General features: G+C 39.4%; 1 protein-coding gene across 2 annotated transcripts in view; it reads right to left on the bottom strand.

Annotated features, from left to right (window-relative positions):
• Nucleotides 1-21406, bottom strand: part of LOC149223535 (uncharacterized) — a 316798-nt gene that overhangs the window by 184623 nt on the left and 110769 nt on the right. For both annotated transcript variants that reach the window (XM_089385863.1, XM_089385865.1), the window contains one exon: nt 18416-18611. In XM_089385863.1, coding sequence (XP_089241989.1) covers nt 18416-18611 — 196 coding nt within the window. The remainder of the gene's footprint in view (nt 1-18415; nt 18612-21406) is intronic.

Below are 21406 nucleotides of genomic sequence, written 5' to 3'. Positions count from 1 at the left end.
CATTACTAGTATCACTTGTTACAATTCCCCATAGGGTGTGGAATCTGGGTACAAGAAAGATGATGAAAAGATAGAAGTAGAGTTAAAAACGTTGAATAATGATATTTGATGGTACAAGTGTTCTTTAGATCATCCTTGGGCATGGAGTCTTCATATAATCATTAGGTGCCACTCCAGTGGTCAACAAGTCCCATTAAAAATAATTAATTATTTTAATAAAATTGTCTCCAGGTGGAATTTCCCAAAATGATTTCTGGGTATTAGAGAATGCATGCGTGTAAGCCTCCCAGCAAATTTTGAGGCCTAGAGCACATCCGATGCTACCCCAAATCAACATGAAGGATGTAGGTGGAGTGGGAGCTATCATAGACATCGAATTTCCTCAAGCAATGCACAAGCGACATCTCTCTATGATAATCCCAATGAGCCATGCGTACTAGCAATCAAGGAATGCATTGAAGCTACCAAGCTGGAATGCGTTGAGCTTGATCTTCAGTGTGGTTACCATGTGTGAGAATGAAGTGGAGACAAGACTCCTCTAATTTCTCAATCAAATATTCCTCAATATATTCTCCAACATGCATTTATCTCCATGAAATTTGATTTGCCAAGTCACCAAATCAAACGCCACTAATGTAGCAAGAAATTTGATTTTCTCATGTGCTCAATCTCTTGATGATGTCATGTGCCAAATCACCCTTTGACTCTTACTTCACTTTCCCTTTGACTTGAGATCATTTACAAGTCATTTCATTTATTTATTTATGGGCTAATTTATTGCCACATTTTTCACAAAACTTAGAAAAAATGGGTTTTGAGGGTCTAAAACTTATATTTTACCCCTCAAAGTATATCTTGATAGAAAGTTAATGAGGAGAGGTGTAATTTTGAGCACACATGCCCCATACAAATTCTCTATGTTATACTCATTACAATTTACATAGAGATTTTATTAAAAAACTTGTCTTGCGAAAATTTAAAAATTTTAAAAATGACCCATAAACCTAATCAAGTTCCGCGAAATTTTATGAGTGATCTAGTATAGTAATATGCAATAACTCTAGACTCTAGGACTCACCCAAGGCCTTGCCATCAAGCCACACTCCTACTTTGGGGTTATTGCTTGGAAGAAAAAACTCAAATAATTATGAAGTGCCAAAAAGTAACAATAATTAACCAATTAAAAAAAAAACTTCTCAGAGTAAACTCACTTGATGACAATGTCCCAAGTTACCTAGGCCTGTTACATGACTCAATTCATCACACTAGCATCGCTTTATAACATCCCCATAGGGTTTGCGGAATCTGAGTACAATGTAGAAGAAGATGAGAAGAAGAAAATGGAGTTAAAAAACTTTGATGATATATGAACTTCGATGGCACATGAAGCCTCTGACATATCCTCGAGCATAGAATCTTCAAGTGATATTCAATGGTCAACAACCTCGTTCAAGAATGTTGTCCTGACATCCATTTGGTGAATCTGCCATCCCATCTGTGCTGCTAGAGAAATAACTAACCGGATGGAGGTATATCTAGCAACTAGGGCAAAGATCTACTCATAGTTTATGCCTTATTTTTGTGCATACCTCTTTGCTACAAACCTAGCCTTGTACTTGTCCACGTCGTTTTCAGGGTACTTGATCTTATAGATCCACCGAGAGCCCACAACTAACCTACCCACAGGCCTCGGCACTACCTCCCAGACATTGTTCGTCATGATGGAGATATTCTCCACCATGGCATCCTACCACACGTAATCATATGCAGCCTCCTGATAGTAAGAAGGTTCAACAACATGTGCCACCAAAGCTTGGTACCTGTTTGGTTGTCTAAGTTCTCTCCTGCCCGTCCTAGGAGTTCCCAAAAATTCCTTTGCATCCCTCAACGTCTTGCAAACCTCTCTATTGGTGTGACTACTAATGGTGGGTGGTTTGACCAGCTCTTCATCCTGCCTCTGTTCCACCATCTATTGCAAACTCGTTGGATTCCCTACATCTGAACTAGTACTGGTACTGGTCACCTTACTAGAAACCTACAACTGTCCCTATCATTGTCCCTATTGCTGGACTAATCGAGCTTTTGTTGGCTCACTCTGATCACCTATTGCCATCTTGCGAGATATCTTGAAGGCCCTATCCTCCATGAACTTCACGTCCCATCTCACGACAATCTTCCTACTGCTAGGAATATATATCTTGTATTCCATTGAGGTTTCGCTCCACCCCACGAAGAACCCCTTCTTTGCAGTTTGATCTAATTTAGTGCATTTCTCATCTGGTACATGACAGCAATCTATACTGCCAAAGATTCTGAAGTGACTGACCTCTGGCTTCTTCCCTGAGAAAACCTCTAGAGTTATCTTCCCCGCCGCCCTATGAGGAACCCTGTTCTGTATATACACAATTGTGTTACATGCCTCTACCCATAGAAACTTAGGCATGTCCTAGTCATACAACATAGCTTTTGCGGCCCCAACTATAGACCTATTTTTCCACTTCGCTACTACATTCTGTTGTGGATTGTATGGAGTTGTCCACTCCCTCCTGGTGCCCTCCTTCGCACAGAAACATGTGAAGTCATTGTCTGTGTACTCTCCTTCATTATCCGTGAGAAGCACCTTGATCTTCTTCCCTGTCGCATTTTCCACTAGAGCTTTAAACTCTTGGAAACGATTGAAAACCTCATCCTTGGTCTTCAAAAAATAGATCCAGGTCTTCCTAGAGTAGTCATCAATGAATGTGACAAAATACTTGTACCCTCTAAGAGATCTAGTGGACATTGGATTGCAAATGTTTGAGTGTATAAGCTGCAACACACCATCTGATCTATTGTCACTTCCTAGGAATGTTGTCTTAGCATATTATTAGAGAAATTTTGAGGTCTAAAATGGTCCTCTTAACGAATGTTATAAAATAACAGTGGAAATAATGAAATAAGATTAGATCACCTCATCAAGTTTTGGAGGGAAAAAAGAAAAAACTACTTTTTCAACTCGTATTTTCAACTTATCTCCCTATGATTTTATTCAAATTTCGATTGGGAGCCCTTATTGGATGTGGAATTTAATTTTGCAGCCAAGGAGTACCCATGTTGCATACTTTCAATGGATACTACTACATGAAAAATGTGAAATACATGAAAAAAATGATTGCAATCACGTTTTTCGATGTATTTCACATTTTTCATGTAGTAGGGTCCATTAAAGATATGCAACATGGGTACTCCTTAGATGCAAAATTAAATTTTGCATCCAATCACTGCTCTTGCTCAAAATTTGAGTAAAATAGTAGGGAGATAAGTTGAAAATACGAGTTGAAAAAGACCTTTTTTTATATTTTTATTTTTTAGTCTTTTTACCTTTTTATTTCAAAAATGGTGAAACATCCCCCATGGTTGACATCATCATATTGAATCCTATTGGTTCTTATAAAGTTGATTTTTATTGTACATTTTTGTTTTGAGGCCCATTTGTGATCTCAAAATTTCTCTAATGTTCCCAAGTATGCACCCCCTGCACACATTATCATCTCCTATGTGCTTAATTCTAGAACACCTGTCACTGTCTTCTTGAACACCCTAAGTGCTTCTCCTATGCCACAATTCATTTAGGTCTCTCCCATTGTTAATTTTGTCACTGTTATTGCTGCTAACAAGTGCCTTTGAAGAGTCGAGTTGCAACTCATACAAGTTGTTGCTATGAACTCCAATCTGCTTCACCTTCTTCCAGCTCCGGTGTTTGATGAACACCTTCCCTACGAAGTAGACATCATATCCCTTGTCTTGTAGTTCTAACACTGGAATTAGGTTCATACCAAAGTCAGGCACATGCAACACATCTATAACACTAGTGCTTTCCCTTGACTCCTCTAAATCTCAATGGTACCTCTCCCAACTGAAGTACATTTACTTTTGTTTCTCATCTGGATCTGGAATTCCATCATCTCCTCCTTACAGCTGGAGAAGTAGTCTTTAACTCCTGTCATGTGAGATGACGCTCCACTATCTATATACCAGACACCTTGTGAAGTTGAGCCAGAGAAGCAAGCTATCTGAGTGAATTCATCTTCCAATTTGGATGACAAATCCATAGCCTTCTGAATGTTGAATCTCTCTCCGGCCATACTGGAAAATCTGAGAACTTCAAATACAATGGAAAAGTCTTGGGTATAATTCTTTGTGTGCTTTTCTCTTTCTTCATGCACTGATCTATTGCTGCAAAACCCTTGCTACAAAATCACTATGATAAATCTACTCTGGGAATTGTTAGTTTCTGTAGCATCGGATGTGTTCTAGCCACGAAATTTGGTGGGGAGGTTAGAATACATGAGATCTCCAAAACCCAAAAATCGTTTCTGTAAACTCCACCTAGAGATGGCTTAATTAGATTATTAACCAATTTTTAAATATTTCTGAAGTCTAAACTTGGGGAATATGGTTAATTAATTAGAATTAATTAAGTCAAGGTGAAAATCATCTAGAAACTCATACGGATCAATTCCAAGATGATCACAGCCATCGATTAAGTTTTAATCTTGGTCATTAATGCTCCAAGAGTGGATTATAAGAGGGAGTCGATGGGCACTTAGAGATCACACTTGAGAACACTAGAAATTCAATTTCCTTGGCAGATCGAGTTCCAGAGTAGCAGCAGTCAGCGTCCGGAGAGCCAGAGATCAAAACAGTGAATGAGGGGCAAGGACAGTGAGTCTAGAGGAAGTTTTCTAGATTTGGAGAGGTAGCAGCAAGAGGGCCACACAAAGGACTGTGCAATTGCTTCAAATTTCCAGTTCGATTTAGCTGAGGAAAAAATTGTTCTTAGTTCCAGAGGCCAAGTAGAGGTTCCAGAGTGTCGGAGAGACGATTTCCTCAGCAAAGGTTGGCATAATGACTTCATCAGAGACTGGTTGGAGGCTTGACATCATAGATACTGTGCAGAGTAGAACAGAGGCTGACGCAAACGATCCACGAGGCCGAGATTTCTGAAGACAGGTTGTGTCGGGATTGCTTGTGGAGTAAGGATAATTCCCTTCAATAATTTTGCCCGGATTTTCTTGCTATGGATTGCCATTTTCAGGCATCCGGATTGTACTCGGATTTTCACTGTTGCATAATAAAATAAAACCTCATCTGCTGCATTGGTTTTCTCGCATTTGGTTATTCCGAGGACTTTTGTCCAAAAATAGCAGTGCTAATTTTTATGTGTATGCTAGTATTTTCTCAGTCCCAGTACTATTTATTTTCCACAGTTTTATTTGTGAAGGTTGCAGTGTGTTTATTTCGATGTTGTCGTAGCAATAAACTAAATAATTAATTTCTCAGTTAGAAGAAATAATCCCAGTTGTTGCAATAGGATTCGGAATTTTCACATGGTATCAGAACATAAATGATTAGCCAGAAGCTCAAAAAGGAAATAATTTCATTGCTCAGAAGCATCAGCAAGTCGAAATTCTTGAGGCAATGCAATTCATTGCCAGGCAGGCCAAGTTGCTTGAGGAAATTTGATTTTTTAGTGCAGGAGGCAAAAAAAGGTCGAATTTCCCAGATCAATGATTCCAGCAAGCAGAGGGAGCAGCAACAGCTCAATTTTTCGCTGAGTAAATTCGTGGTTGGACGCAGAGGGTTTTGCTGCAGGTTGCAGAAGCAGAATCCACGTCGGGTGGAAGAGAAAAGCACACACAGCAGAGGGAAAATTTCCCTCGGGGAACTTCGAGTCCCGGAAGTTCAAATTTCCAGTTGCAAATTGGCAGTAACAGCTAGCAAAGCCACGCATTCCAGGGAGTGCAAATAACAAAGTAGAAGTCGATCACAGGGAAAGAGGGACTTTTCGACTTGATTAGAGAATGGCCACAATTAGGCTGAGAGATCAAGATAGGTTGGAGGGTTCCTCCAACTATGCCATCTAGAAGGCCAAGATGTCCATCCTGTTGGATGAATATGAACTGAAGCTCTACATAGACAGTGTTGTGGCAGTTCCCCAAGATACGGATCAGCTGAAGGAATACAAGAAGGAGATGACAAAGGCGAAGCGGATGATCCTGGATGGAGTTCGGAACCATATAGTCTTTCACACATAGCTGGCAAGGATACTGCCAAATACATGTGGGACACTCTCACCACACTATATCAGGGCACTTCCAAGCAGCGAAAGATGTTCCTGGAGGAGAAACTGAAATGCGTTAGGACGTAGAAAGGGTAAGGCATAGATCCCTTCCTCACCAGGATTCAGGAGGTCCAGGACCAGCTTGCAGTTGTTGGGGCAACGCCTCAACCAACAGAGCTAGTAAGGTTGGCACTGAATAGTGTCTCCCAAAAGTGATAAGTATTTGTCCAAAGCATATTAGGTAGAGAGAAGCTATCGGAATGGGACTGAATGTGGTCAAACTTCCAACAGGAGGAGTTGAGGCGACCTCTGTTAAAGAGCTCCATCAGTGGCAGCAGTAACAGCAGATCGAAGGTGGTGAAGGAGGAGGAAAATCTGGCCCTAGCATCAAAGGATTCCATTCAGGGGCAGGGGTACAGAGAAGAAAGAAGAAAGACCTATCAAAGGTCAAATGCTTCAAGTGTGGTGAGCTTGGTCACTACAGCACATGTCAAAATTTCTGAATCTTTACAAATAGAAATCCTACTGCAGACACTGGTTTAGCATCTCCTAATTGTTATTTCATTCAAGAAGTTATTTAATTTATAAACAGTGATGAAAAACACTACTGCAAACTACATTGACATACAGATCATAAACTGAAACAATAGATGAAACAAACACACAAGGGACAGCGTTATTTTTGGACAACACGTCCCCGAAAAAACCCAATGCAGGAAACTCTGTGCAGGAGATAAAGGGTTTGTATTATTAAGCAAGCAGAATCTCAATACAACAAGTTGCCTCTCACATCGGCTAACCATATAGAGAAATCACGGCAGCAAAATTTATTTTAATGTTTACTGAAGGGTTTTCGTAAATAAATTATTGGGAAATAAGTAGGTAAAATAAATCATTTGTTGCAGTGATAGAATTTTCACAGTTAAGTATTGTTCTTCCCACAGTACCCCACCAGCTTTGCTCCTGCAAACTGCCCACAGCTTCTTATGCCCCAGTAACTGAAGGACTAAGCCTCTAGGCTCTGCGCAATCCTGACACTGGAAAAACAGCTCAGCCAACTGCGTAAACCCTCCAGGTCTCTATGTGGCTCTATGTGAGCCTCTTTCTGCCCTCCTCAGCCTCTGCCCTGGCCTTTCTTTGGCCCGGACTGATGACGCAATCCCTCTACGTCAACCCTTCCTCTGTTGCTTTTAGCAAGGATCAGCATTTGTCACTTGGGACAGTTGATTCTGCTACAAATGCTCTGCTTAGCTGATGCTTTCAACTCTCCCATGATCTGCAACCACGCTCTGATACCATGCTGAAATTTCTAAGTCTATCCATTAAAAATTTAATCTGTATTCTTCTGGTTTATTTCTTCTACTTGTTAATTCTGAACAAGTTATTTAAAACATATAAATAACGAAATAAACACAATACAGTCTCAACATCTACAGAGCAACAACTGAAAGAAAACAAACACACAAGTGACACCGTTATTTTTGGATAAATGTCCCCAGAAAAACCCAATGTAAGAAAACCGATGTAGTTATTCTGAGGGTTTATTATTATGCAGTATTTCCTTGAGTACAATTGGGTGCCAAATTGGCTCACCCGACAGACTAAAAAAAAAAAAAAAACAGCAGTAATACCTCTCTATTTGGAAACAGGTATTCAGAAAACCTGTCCCACGAAACCCTCTCCAGCAACTCTGAAGCACTGCGTCAGCCTCCTGCTGCTCTGCGTCAAGCCTCAAAACCCTCTGTGTCAGCCCTCTAAGGCACTATGCAGCCTCTAGGACCCTCTGCGTCACTCCTACAGCCCTCTGCGTGGATGACGCAGGCCCTCTGGCCTCTGCGCTGTGTCTGTTGGGCTCTGTGTGGCCATCTATGGCTACTGCGTCTTGTTCTCTGCTTCTACACTAGTCTCTCAGCACCAGTGTTACTTGGGAGTGGGAGCGAAAGCGGGGAGCGGGAGCGACATTTTCAGAAGCTCCCGGTTTGGGAGCGAATCCCGGAGCGTTTTTTATATAATATATATATTTTTTATATTTTGCTACATATATGTCAACAAAAACATGTAGAATAATGAATTAGATATAAAAAACATAGATTGAACCATATAACAACAATCATCTAGAAGTTATAATCTCCATCAACCACGTCCACAAGTTAGTAACATAGTTACATACAACATATTGAGTCTCATGATTCATCAATCTTAAAGTTTTAAGCTTTCAAAATTCAATATATAACATTTATCATCATTGATCACCAAAGTTGTACTTGTAAGCTAAGTGTAACCATTACAACAAATAATATCTAACATTAAATGAAATGTTATAAAATGAAATGAAATGAAACAACTTTCAACATATTGAGTCTCATGATTCATCAATCTTAAAGTTTTAAGCTTTCAAAATTCAATATATAACATTTATCATCATTGATCACCAAAGTCGTACTTGTAAGCTAAGTGTAACCATTACAACAAATAATATCTAACATGAAATGAAATGTTATAAAATGAAATGAAATGAAACAACTTTCAACTCTCATGAAGCATATTCATAATTCATTACTAATGAGTTATAATTGCCAACTTCAAACTTAAATTGTCATATATTGTTTAAAAAAATATCATAATAAATATGAAAGAGTCAATAGTTATAAAAACTACTAGAAACTAGAAAAGAGAAGTAAATCTATTATCTATTTCTTATGCTTGGACCACTTGCCACCACGAGAAATGTCTAATTTTTTAGTCTTGTTGGAAAATCAAGATCTTTGTCATTAATATCACCCTCTAAGCATTAACATCCAGAGGTATCTTTGTCATTACCTCTGTATCTGTATAGGGATCTTTGTCATTAATATCACCTTCTAAGCATTAACATAAGATAGAAAAAGCATACATGTCAAGTCAAGATTTTGTTTGAGTGATGCATACATTTTTTGGAAGGTCATGATAGAGGAGTTCGACAACCAATGTCACTAACATCAAGGTACATAGAGGAATTGGTGCTCTTGATTAAATACGAGTTCCATACCCTAATACAAGACAAAATTCAATGAAAACATTGCAATCCGCCAATCCTGAAATCCTGAAAAACTGACAAGTCTGCTGGATTTTGAATGAAATCTAAAATTCTACTTTCTCCAAATGAAATCCAATGAGGCCGGAAGCACTCTCAAACATCCTAAGTCATTTCATTGTAATGTTAAAAATTTAAGTAAAAGGATGAAAATGAAGATTAAGGAGAATGTCACTTTTACTTTAAGAATTTAACATTACCATGAATAGCATATCAATAATAGGGCCATAGACTTGATGATTAAGCTTCCCCACTCAAAAATTATTTCTTTCTTTAAAAAAAATTGCATTTCGAACATTACTACAAAAAAAAAAAAAATATTGCAAAAAAGGCAAAACACTCCCAAAAAGGCAGGGAGTGAAAATTTTTTTAGGGAGCGCGCTCCCGACCCGCTCTCGTGTCGCTCCCGCCCAGAGCGCGGATTGGGAGCAGGATTAAGGGGGGGTGCTCCCCCGCAACACTGCTCAGCACTATCTTTGCCTCTCTGTCCAGTACTCACTGCCCTTCGTTGTTGATCACTGATTCGACTTTTCTTAGCAACCCCGCTATAGCAAATTGAATGACTAATCACTCTGGTGTATCTTCCAACTAACCCTCAAGCTTCTTCTTATACTTTTTTCGTTGGTCCTTCAACAACCGAGATTAAATCTCTAATCAACGACTAAGATTAAATTTGGCTTGATCCATGACTTTTGGAACCTTCTAACCGAATTTTATATTAATACCCATTAATATCTTATTTTTCATAAGTTTAGACTTAGGAACTCCATTAAAAATATTAATTATTTTAATATCTCCCAAACTAGTTAGAATCTGTCCAAACCATTTTTGGGTCTTGGAGATCTCATGTGCTTTAGCCTCTCCACCAATTTTCATGGCTAAAGCACATTCGATGCTACCCCAAACGAACACTTCTAGGTGGGATGCTTGACATATACTTTCCTTCCCACAAAGTATACATTGTATCCCTTGTCCTGCAACTGGGACATTGAAATTAGGTTCATACCCAATCCTGGCACATGAAGCACATTTGTAGTGATAGTGTTGGTTCCAGCTTCCGTCTAAAATTCTATGTTACATCTCCCTACTGGAGTACACTTAGTTTTGTTGCCTATAGTGATCTGGAAGTCCATTTGCTTCTCTTAATAACTCAAGAAATATTCCCTTACTCCAATCATGTGAGTTGAAGCTCCCCTATCAATATACTAGACACCAGTTGGTGTCGATCCTGACAAACACACAAATTCATCTACCAATCTGGAAGATAATTCTGAGGCTTCTTGATTATCCATAATTTCCTATGTTATTTTTCCTTCCCAACACTAAATTTGCAACTGCAAAAATACACATCCTGCTCTACATGGAAACTGATGCGCTGCTCCCTCTACCTCTGACAAATCTCGATCCGGAAGATCTTATTCTCTATCAACTCACTCAGAATTAATTTTGCATGAAAATTTGCCCACCTAGTAACTAGACTACCCAGCCTCTCTGGGGTTTCGAATTACTGCCTATCCAGTGCTTTCGAAATCCTTCTTTCGTCTGCAATTGAGCTCTTCTTGCAACTAGTACTCTGATACCATGTGAAAATTCAGTGATCCCAAATCCTACTGCAGCAAGTTGCAACTGATAATATTTCTCCTATTTGTTAAATTACTTATACAAATTATTTGCAATTTTCTACAGCAAATAACGAAATACATACACTGCAGCCTTCACAAATAGAATTCTGCAGAAAATAAATACGAGAAACATACTAGCACAAATATAACCACAATGACAGTTATTTTTGGACAATTGTCCCCGAAAACACCCAATGTGGGAAAACCTGTGTAGCAGATGAGGGTTTCTTATATTAATCTTCAGTAATAATTTATGTACAAGATACGAATAGACAAAATAAAGGAAGAATCACTTAGAGAAATCTACTGATGAATTTCTCACACTTCACAGCGTTTTTCTGACCCCGAAGAGAGCCTCCTACCCTTTTGCTAATGATTCATGTCCCTCCTCTGTGCTGCCCCTTCCAGATTTCTCCTACCTGCAACTCACTCTCTAAATCGATTTTCTCTTGTCAAACTTTTGCCACTAAGAAAATCAATCTTCTTGAGCAACTGAGTATCTTCTCTAATGTATTCTCCATCTACCCATCGACTTCTTATAATCTTTTGTTGGAGCACCAACGGCCAAAATTAAAACATAATCGATGGCTAAGATTGACTAGAAATCAATCCATGTCTTCTTCTAGAAGATTCTCACCATGACTTAATTAATACCCTTTAATTAACCAAATTTCCTAAGTTTAGACTTAGGAACCATTAAAAAAAGTTAATTATTTTAATTAAGTCGTCTCTAGGTGGAATTTCTAGAAACGATTTATGGGTTTTGGAGAATACATGTATTCTAGCCTCTCCACAAAATTTCGTGGCTAGAACACATATGATGCTACAAAAATCAATATATTACTCTTCAGTTTTTACTTCGATGTCAGTTTGAGTTGAAACAAATGTTTGTTTCTTATGAGTGGCGTGATTGTAGATATAGCAGGAGACAAGATGGGAGAGCCATTGCAAAAATGGTGTACTCTGACACATTTTGGCAGGGAGTAGAAGAAGTGTGCTCAGTTAGTGAACTTGTAGTAAAGGTTCTGAGATTGGTAGATGGGAACAAGCCTGCAATGGCTTAATTATATGAGGCCATGGATAGGGCCAAGGAAGCCATTCATTCTTATTATGCAAACAAGGGTTCTGTTGAGCTTGATAGACATGTGATGTTATGGGATGTGATTGATAGTCGGTGGATAGGGATGCTTCTTCGACCCATTCATTCAGCAGCACTCTTCCTTAACCCTGTATTTTCATACAAATGCGCCTTTGATTTTGATGGCGAGGTGATGGAAGGGCTTCATTCCTATTCAAAGGATGGTACCTAATGCTGATCTTCGTAGCAAAATCAATCGCGAGATACAGTGTTATCGGGGTTGTGTTGACCTATTTGGCTTTGATGATGTTATTAGGGAAAGGACCCTCTTCATGCCACATAAGTGACAAGTCATCACTCATTAGAATTTTCAATTTATAATTCTAGATTTTTAAAATTCAATTATGTAACTTATTTGAAAGTTTAATTATGTTTTAAGTTTTTTTAATTTTTTATTTCTTTATTTTGTTGTAGATATTTGGTAGTGAAGCTATGGTGCAAGGGCACCAAATTTGCAGAAATTGGCCATAAGAATCCAAAGTCAAACATGTAGCTCTTTAGGGTGTGAGCGCAATTGAAGTGTATTTGAGAAAATACACTCAAAAAAGCGCATGCATAACATTGAGCTTCAACCTTCAGTTGAGCAATTACATTTATTGTAATTTTAAATTTTAAATTTATGACCGTCACGTGTCAAGACTCAAGACTCATTAGTTTTTTTGACACTCTTACAGATTGGAGTTCTCACACCTCAATGATTTAGTGTGTGTATTACAATATCCGACTTTGAGTGAAGCAAATAGAAGCACCAATGGATCCAGATGCCATTTCCTTAGACATTATTGATGTATTGTCTCAGTGGAGAGTGGAGTCTGAGATGCCCATCTTGGAAGAGTCACCTTCATGGTTAAAACCAGAGGATCCATTAGAATAGGCGCAGCAAGAGGAGGAGGACTCAAGGGAGGAGCAGCGCGAGGAGGAGGAAGAGGAGGAGGAGATTGTGGGAGTATCAACATCAACACCATCTACTATAGATATAGGATGGTACAGCGCCATACCTAGCACTCATTATTTGACATTAGGTGCAGGGGCAAGGCCTTCTATTGCTAAGGGTAGGCCTAGAAAACAACCCATCATGTTTTCCCGTAAAAGGGGGAGAGCGCACTGATTTCAAATATATAGCTACTAGTTTTATTTGTTTCGATGCATGTAACTCATGATGATGAGATACTTTTATATATGTGATGTTATTTTGTATTGGTTCTCCACATTTGAGTCCTTGAGTGGACAATTATCATGGATCAACAGGATTTGGTATTGCCTTTGATGTATCATTTTTATTTTACATCATATATATCAATGCTTTCTTACACTATATGGAATCTCCCCCTACCCGAAGGGGGCCTTGCAGACTCGTTCAACAAACTCTCCCAGCTTGGAACATCTCATTTTAGAATTTTGTACAGAAGTCCACCAGGTCCAAATTTGGCAGAGATCATTAATGTGGCCACTCACTTCCCTAGATTTGTAGCCGAGGAGGAATCGACTGATCTTATGGCCCCGGTCACTATGGAGGAACTGGAAAGCACACTCAAATGGTTCAAGAAGGACAAGAGCCCTGGGCCGGACGGCTGGACTATCGAATTCTATTTAGCCTTCTTTGACCTACTGGGTCAAGATCTGCACAGAGTGATAGAGGAAAGTAGAACATCTGGGTGCTTATATCATGTTATAAACTCTACTTTCATTGCCCTCATCCCTAAATCTGACTCCCCATCCTCTTTTGATGATTTTCGCCCCATTTCACTGTGTAATGTCCTTTACAAGATTATCTCTAAGATCATTGCTAACAGGCTCAAGCCCATTCTTTCAAAACACATTGCTCCTCAGCAATTTTCTTTCCTGGAAGATAGACAGATACATGAAGCCATAGGATCCGCCCGGGAAGCCCTGCACTCCATCTGGTCCAAACATCTTAAATGCATTCTCCTGAAAATTTACCTATCAAAAGCATTCGACCGAGTCAACTGGCTATACATTAAGATGATCCTTATTCATTTGGGCTTCCCTCTTCCTCTCATAAACTGGATCATGGCTTGCATCTCTACTCCCTCGTTCAGCATCTTGATTAATGGCTCGGCTTCCCATTTTTTTCACTCTGAAAGGGGGCTTCGTCAGGGCTGCCCCCTATCACCTCTTCTATTCCTATTGGTCATGGAAGGACTGAGTCGCTTAATCAATTCAGCAAAAAGGGAAGGTTCTCTCAGAGGCCTTAAGATCACGGATGAGTGCTTCCTCACACACCTGCTGTTCGTGGACGACGTACTCATCCTATTGGATGGTAGCATCAGAGATACATTGACATTTGCCCGCATACTACAGCTCTTCTCACAGGCCACAGGCATGATTGTTAATCAAGGAAAATCTACCATAACTCTGGCCCGCACCTCGGTCAATGAATCTCAAACAGCACAGCAGGCTTTCCCTTACAACATTCATCCATTGGACAGGGGTCTAAAGTATCTGGGTTTCTAGTTAAAGCCCACTTGCCAGAATATTGCAGACTGGGTCTGGCTGGTATCAAAATTGGAAAAAAGACTATCCTGTTGAGATACCTATCCAGGGCAGGACGATTAGTACTCATAAAATTCGTGCTGGAAGCTACTCCGATTTTCTGGATGGCTCTCGCATGGATACCAAGACACATTCTGGCTCGCCTACAGCAATTATGCAACAAATATCTCTGGGCAGGAAATCAAGACAAACCTATCTTTGCCTGGATCGGATGGCCGAAGATAGCACTCCCAAAAAAGTGGGGAGGATGGGGACTAAAAGATCTACCACTTTTTGCACAAGCATTGGCAGCGAAAATGAGCTGGGCATTGTTAACTAGCCAGAGCTTATGGACCCGTCTCTCATACCACAAATTTATATGGCCCCTTGGCATACTGGAATGGGTTAGACTCCCTCATTGGAACCGTGTTGGGATATCATCTATATGGAAAGCATTACTATTCTCACTGCCCATGATCAGAGACAACTTGGTTTGGAAAATCAGAGACGGTACCCTGGCTAGGATCGGAATCGACCCATGGACTGGCAACGGAGGAAGGCATATTCTTTCTCAAGATTTGGTTGGACACCTACTCGCACGTGATATCAAAGTGATCGCCCAAATTGCAGACGGAGAAAACTCAAATATTTTTCATCAGACCTGGAGGACAACACAACAATTAAATCTCCCACAAAGATGGCATCAGGAATGGCAGATATACAGAGAGGCCCTGATCGAATCTCACATCAGAAAGAGGGGCCGGATGAACTGATATGGAACCAGGCTGATAGTGGTTATTACACTCCAAAGGCTGGCTACATCCTTTTGATTAGTCACAAAAAACCTGAGGTCATCTCGAACTGGTGGCATAGCATATGGAAACTCACAGCAACTCCGCGATCAAAACTCTTCTTCTGGTGTATCCTGAGGAACAAAGTCCCCACAGGCGAATATCTAACGCACAGAGCACAATATGGACCAACCTGGTGCGTGCTATGCAAAGGAGCTACCGAATCCACAGAGCACCTTTTTATGCGTTGCAGGAAGATACAAGAACTGTGGACAGCTCTTAAAAACACCATTACATACTCTGGAAATTGGGAAGGTACAGACCTGACAAAGGCTTGGATAGAATGGGAGTCGCGGCACAAAGGATCGAAGAACATCAATCTCCCAATTCTAGTAAACTGGCACATATGGAAAGTGAGAAATCGTATTATATTCGATGATAAACCTGTACACTGGCCAATGGTGGAGGCAGGAATTATTGCAGCATTTAGAGAATTACCAGAACCCCCGCCCCCTAAGCTGCGCCACTCTCATCCACCCCCCCGAATTGATCAAAACACACCATGGGCTTTCTTTGATGGGGCCGCAAACCGGCAGGGCTGTGGGGGCAGATTTATCATACACAAAAACGAGCATCATTACTACAAAGTAAAAGCGGGACTGGGAATTGGAACGAACAACTTTGCCGAGCTCATCACACTTCGTCATTTACTACATTTTGCATTGGGACATCATTGCACTTGCATAAATATTTTCGGGGACTCAAAAATCATCTTAAATTGGTTCAACGGCATATCTGATTGTCACATCCACACACTCAGCATTATATTAAATGAAGTTTTTGAACTCAAAGCAGCTTTTAACAACATCACATGTTCACATATCTACAGGGAACATAACGAAAGTGCTGACAAACTATCCAAGGAGGCCACGCTAATGGACAGAGGAGTATGGGAGATCACAAAGGTACAAGGCCAACAGGAGTACAAGTACTACCACCGACCATACATAGATCCGAGTTATCAGAATGCACCTGGACAATAAATTATCTGGAGAATATCATGTTTATGGCAGAGATGTTTTTTGTAATCACCAAAGCAATATGTATTATTTTGAAACAGTAAGGTAAAGCCGAAAGGCTTTTGTATACAGTCGGTATATATAGCACTAGCAGATTGCCCTGCGAGGTACATCTGATCAGATGTTTATGTTCAGAATCCTTTTTGTAACTAAAAGATAGACTGTGAATAGTGACCTCAGCATATGCGTAAAGCATCTACAATATATAAGTTTCCATATAATGAAAATTACGGATTTTCCCAGTGGAAAAAAATCAATGCTTTCTTCATATTTATGTGCCAATGTGTTTATTTCATGTTGTTATTTATTTATATGTTTAAAAATCTGAAGAAAAAAATGAATATATTATGCATTTTTTATGCTTTCCGATATTTGCCGATATTTTCGCCGATATTGCCAATAAGATGTTTTCTGGACCCTCGCCAATATTTTGTTGATACTGATATTTTCAACACTGGTACTCTAAACAAAAGCAATTTTCTATATTCCAAAGAATATTAAGGCCTATAAAATTGGGTCTCAAAATAAAAGCTGACATTGGTAATCCTATAAAAACGCAATGTCACAAAGGATCGAATTAGGGTTGCCAAACCCTTTCACAATAAGAGAATTTTGTTCAATGCTTAGTAATTCATAATATATTGTATCATCAACCATCATAGCTTCACGAATAGAGAATCATGAGAAGCAATTACAGGCCAAAACAAATACATAAATCTTTTCCATTAGAATGCTTTGACAACAAAGCATATTTGAAGGAATAGGCAATATAAGGAACATAAATACATGAATAAGCATCAAATAAATAACAACAATAAATAATGAAAAATATAATAAAAAGTGACACATCATAACTAAAGGGCATGACCCATCAACCATCATGACTAGTCAATGCAATTAAGTATATCATCACATGCCATTGTAATAATCAACTTATTATCTATCTCATATTCATTCATTATATAGATATTACTTGTCTTATATGGATTTTAGTTATTTGTCCTTCTTATGTTGGATATTCTTCAATACGTAAACCTTGTTCATTTCAAACTTTGTGTGTAGCGTGCATGTAGTATATTCAAGCCCAACCATAATACTTGACATTCCTTGGGAAACATCCATTTACAAGACTTCTATCATATCCCCATTTCAGTAAATATCTACAAAAAATGACTCCCATAAGCTTGCATATCTTTTAAGTAGATGTTCTTCCATGTAAATGTTCTTAATCCATTATCCAGCAAGTTAGCAATAATTGTCGTCTTTTTGAATAGGGCTTAAATTTAACCTCAAATTTATATAGCGAGCTTGACAAATAGCGAGAACTAGTAGAACTACAGTAGGCTTATTTTTCTGCCTCGGTAGAATAGTACAGTAAACAACCCCTCGAGCAATCTTCTTCAGGAACAAACATAATAGTACATGTTTTTTTCAATTATTTCGCCACCCTTTATTTTTCTTGTCAGTCTAACCAACCATTGCTTGGTCATTTCATATGCTAACATTTTAGGGCTATTTATCTTCATTAATCTTCTAAACTGCAGATGTAGAGAGGAACTGACGATGATAAAGTTGCAATGTCCGATGGTTTTACACGCTTCTATTTCATGGCATGCATGACTATTTCTATACAAAAGTTGCTGTAGCTATCATAGCCTTCTGCAAAAAGTAAAGGATGTTTCAAGATAATCACAAGCACGCTGGATCCCAACTCTCCAAAATATTTGTAGAGGAGAATTCTAGTTGCTCCTTAACTGTCTATGTAAAAAACTAACAGGATAATAAGCCTTGGGTATGAAGTTTAAAACACAAACTGGAGTTCAATCCAGCCAACAGTAGGAATATCAAAATCACACATAATGAAATAAGAAAATGTGCAATTCCCTGATTAGAACAGATATGGCTCATAAAGACAATTATCTAGAGTGATTATATATGCGTTATGATTGAGAACTGTTATCATATAGTTGTGAAACCCATGATTTGAGTATTAGTTCATCAAAAATGACATTAAAATGTAAAGGGGAGTTTGTTATGTAACAGTCTGTTTCAGTGAATTATATGTGACAGACAGTTTGCATATATCATCAATTTAATGATGCTTGAAATTGATTACCTGTGAATACATTCCATATGGCGTTCTCTGAGATTCCCTCACATTACCCTTGCCTCCACAATCTTGACAAGTCTTAACATTTGTGTCAGATCTTGCCCCACTTCCCATGCAAATTCCACAAGTCTCCAGGCGATTTATTTCAATGTCCTTCACAACTCCAAAAATTGCTTCCTTAAAGCTCAGAGACAAATCAAACCTGCACAGTTCTAACAGAAAAGCATTAAGAGACAACAACCACATTCAAAAACAAAACATTCATAAAGAGACAGAAGCCTTGGAACTAACAGACTTATTGCAGTTTTACAGTAATGATGTTCTCATTAGTCCATATTATCCCTATAGAATTCTTCAAAAAAAGAATACTGGAATGGCCTCCTCGTCAAAGAAAATCACTTCAGATGCATCTGCACTAAATTTAAAGAAAACTTGTCCTCACTCCCCTGTCCATTCCAATCTTTCAGTGCTCATCCTCTCAATTCCAAGAGGATTTCTTGCTGAGTTATATAAGATAGGATAACATAGTTTTATTAATGTCCAAAAATGACCAATAAGGTTAGGTCGAGACTCAAAAGTACAATCCATTAACAACAAACTATAGGAGTGCCAAACCAACTCCTACAAGTTAAAACCTAAAGTATAACCTAAATCACTGAATGAGAAAAGTAACCAAAAACATAACCTAAAAACAAGATGATAAAGGGATAGACATAATCTTAAACTAGGTGCAGAATATTGGGGAGGGGAAGTGGGGGGTGGTGGAGAGGACGCCCCAACAACCCCATTAGATATATAGGTGGAAGTGAAGAAGGAGGATTAAGACATCCCTACAGAACCATCAACCATAGAAGGAACCAAAACACTCTGATAATGTCCTTGGGGAAGAATCTAGGGCCGAGAGTATTTAACTGTAAACCACGGGAGGCAGTCAGGAACGATCAACTGAGACTCTCCTAACACTTAAGGCTGCCAGACAAGTCCCGATGATGACAGACTCATCTCGCATTAAGGAATCGGGTTCAAGAAAGGGAACCCCTCAAAAACCTCATGGAGGCATGTCTGCCAATCAACGATTGGGAGGAGGTCTGTGGTCTCACCCACCTGGTATCAAGATTCAAATGTATCCTAGGTATCTACCAACCGCTTACTACCACTACCAGACAGGAAAGAAGGAAAGAAATAATCTGCCTAATCAGGTCCATCCAAGGAAACACCTGTATGCTCTATCTCCTGTGTCCTAACACCTTATTCATAAAAGGAGTAGAGCATCTCTGGGTTAGATACATGCATAAGGTAGTGAGAAAAACCCAGGTCACAGTAGGGAGAATTAAAAAAAATATATATTCGTTGGTACTAAGGAAGAGAACATTGCTAATGGCACTTGTTTGATTGGGACATGGAGTTGGGATCAATGTTGCAGGAAACGTCCCCCCCCAAGATCTAATGCCTAAAGCGCAAATTCCGGAAGCGTCCCTCTGAAAAGCGTTTTGGAATCTCCGAAGCGCATTTCGTATGGCGCTTCGGAGGGCGAATCGTACGGTTCTGTACACACTTTCGGAAAGTGCGTCATGCTGTTTAGAAAATCATTTTTTTTTATTTTTTTTTTTATTTTAGGTGAGTTTGCATATTGGGGGTGGGTCCACCTTGGGTTAGGGTGAGGTTAGGGTGAAGAATGAAGGGAATAAAGCCCCCATTCATTCCTCATTTGCTCACTTTGAGTTTATGACAGTTGGAGAAGAGAAGAGAGGAGAGGAGAGGAGAGGAGAAGAGAATAGAGCTTGGAGGAGTGAAAGAGGAGGAGCTAGGAGGAGGAGGAGCTTGGAGGACTTCATCTACAAGAGCTAAAGAGGTAAGTTCAAACCCCAAACTCCCTTATTTTTTTGACATTTTTTTTGTATTTTTCTCCTCCCTCTCCTACTCTTTCCCATTGTTTCTACTTGCTGCTTTACTTGCAGGTTGTCCACCACCTATATCCATATTCCAAGATGGTGTTCTTTTGGCTTCTATGTATCATTCCACTTTTGGTTTTAATGATAGCAAGGGGGAGTAGGAATAGAAGGGAAGAAGCACAAGAGGACAGTGGTCCCAATATGAGTGACCCAATGTATGATGAGGACGAAGGGTTTGAAGAGGAAGGGGATGATATTGAACCTGAAAGGGAAACTGAAACAGAGGGGAAAGCTGCATTAACACCCTTGTGGAACTATGTGACCAAACTTGAAGGGGGAAAGGGTGGTGGAAGCTACAAATTTTTGTGCCCTCATGGTTGTCATGGAGGAAAACCATTTAGTGGTTCACATACCCATGTGAGGAGGCATCTTTGTGGGGTGTTGGACAGTGATGATAAAAAGGGTCCTGTGGGGATACAAATTTGCCCAAACATTTCATCTGAACAAAGAAGAACATACAACCAAATAGAGGAGGTTGCACAACAAAAAAACAAGAAACAAAAAACTCATTCAGAATCAAGTGCAACCTCTAAATTTGGTAGCTCATCTCCTCATGGTACTTCTGCAAGCTCTGGAGGTAGAAGAACAATAGGGGATTTCCTTAATGTTGTTGGGAGGGATGATGTGGATGGAAAGATAGTCCGTTTTCTTTGTGCTTGCAGGGTACCATTCAATGTGCTTCGCTCTCCCTATTGGCATGAAATGGTAAAGGCCATCAATGAAGCCCCAAAAGGCTACAAGGCCCCCAACTATGAGAAAGCTAGAACAGTGTTATTAGAAAGAGAAAAAGCTAAGGTTCAAAGAGCTTTGACACGTTTTACAAATGAGTGGGTAGATTCTGGGGTATCCATTGTATCAGATGGGTGGCCAAATATTAGAAACCAACATTTGATAAATGTTCTTGGTGTTTCTTCTAGTGGTGCAGTATTTATTACATGTCATGACTCCTCCTCCATCAGTGCATCTGCACAAAACATTGCAGATCTCCTATTGCAATCAATCAAAGATGTTGGTCCGAATAATGTGGTTCAAGTGATCATAGATA

Source organism: Pinus tabuliformis, chromosome Q (assembly GCF_031772625.1).
Source record: "Pinus tabuliformis cultivar Carrire ecotype Pingquan chromosome Q, CPIR1, whole genome shotgun sequence".
In the NCBI taxonomy this organism is placed as follows: Eukaryota; Viridiplantae; Streptophyta; class Pinopsida; order Pinales; family Pinaceae; genus Pinus; species Pinus tabuliformis.
The sequence above is the reverse complement of the archived record's forward strand: the minus strand, read 5'-3'. Positions and strand labels throughout refer to the sequence as shown.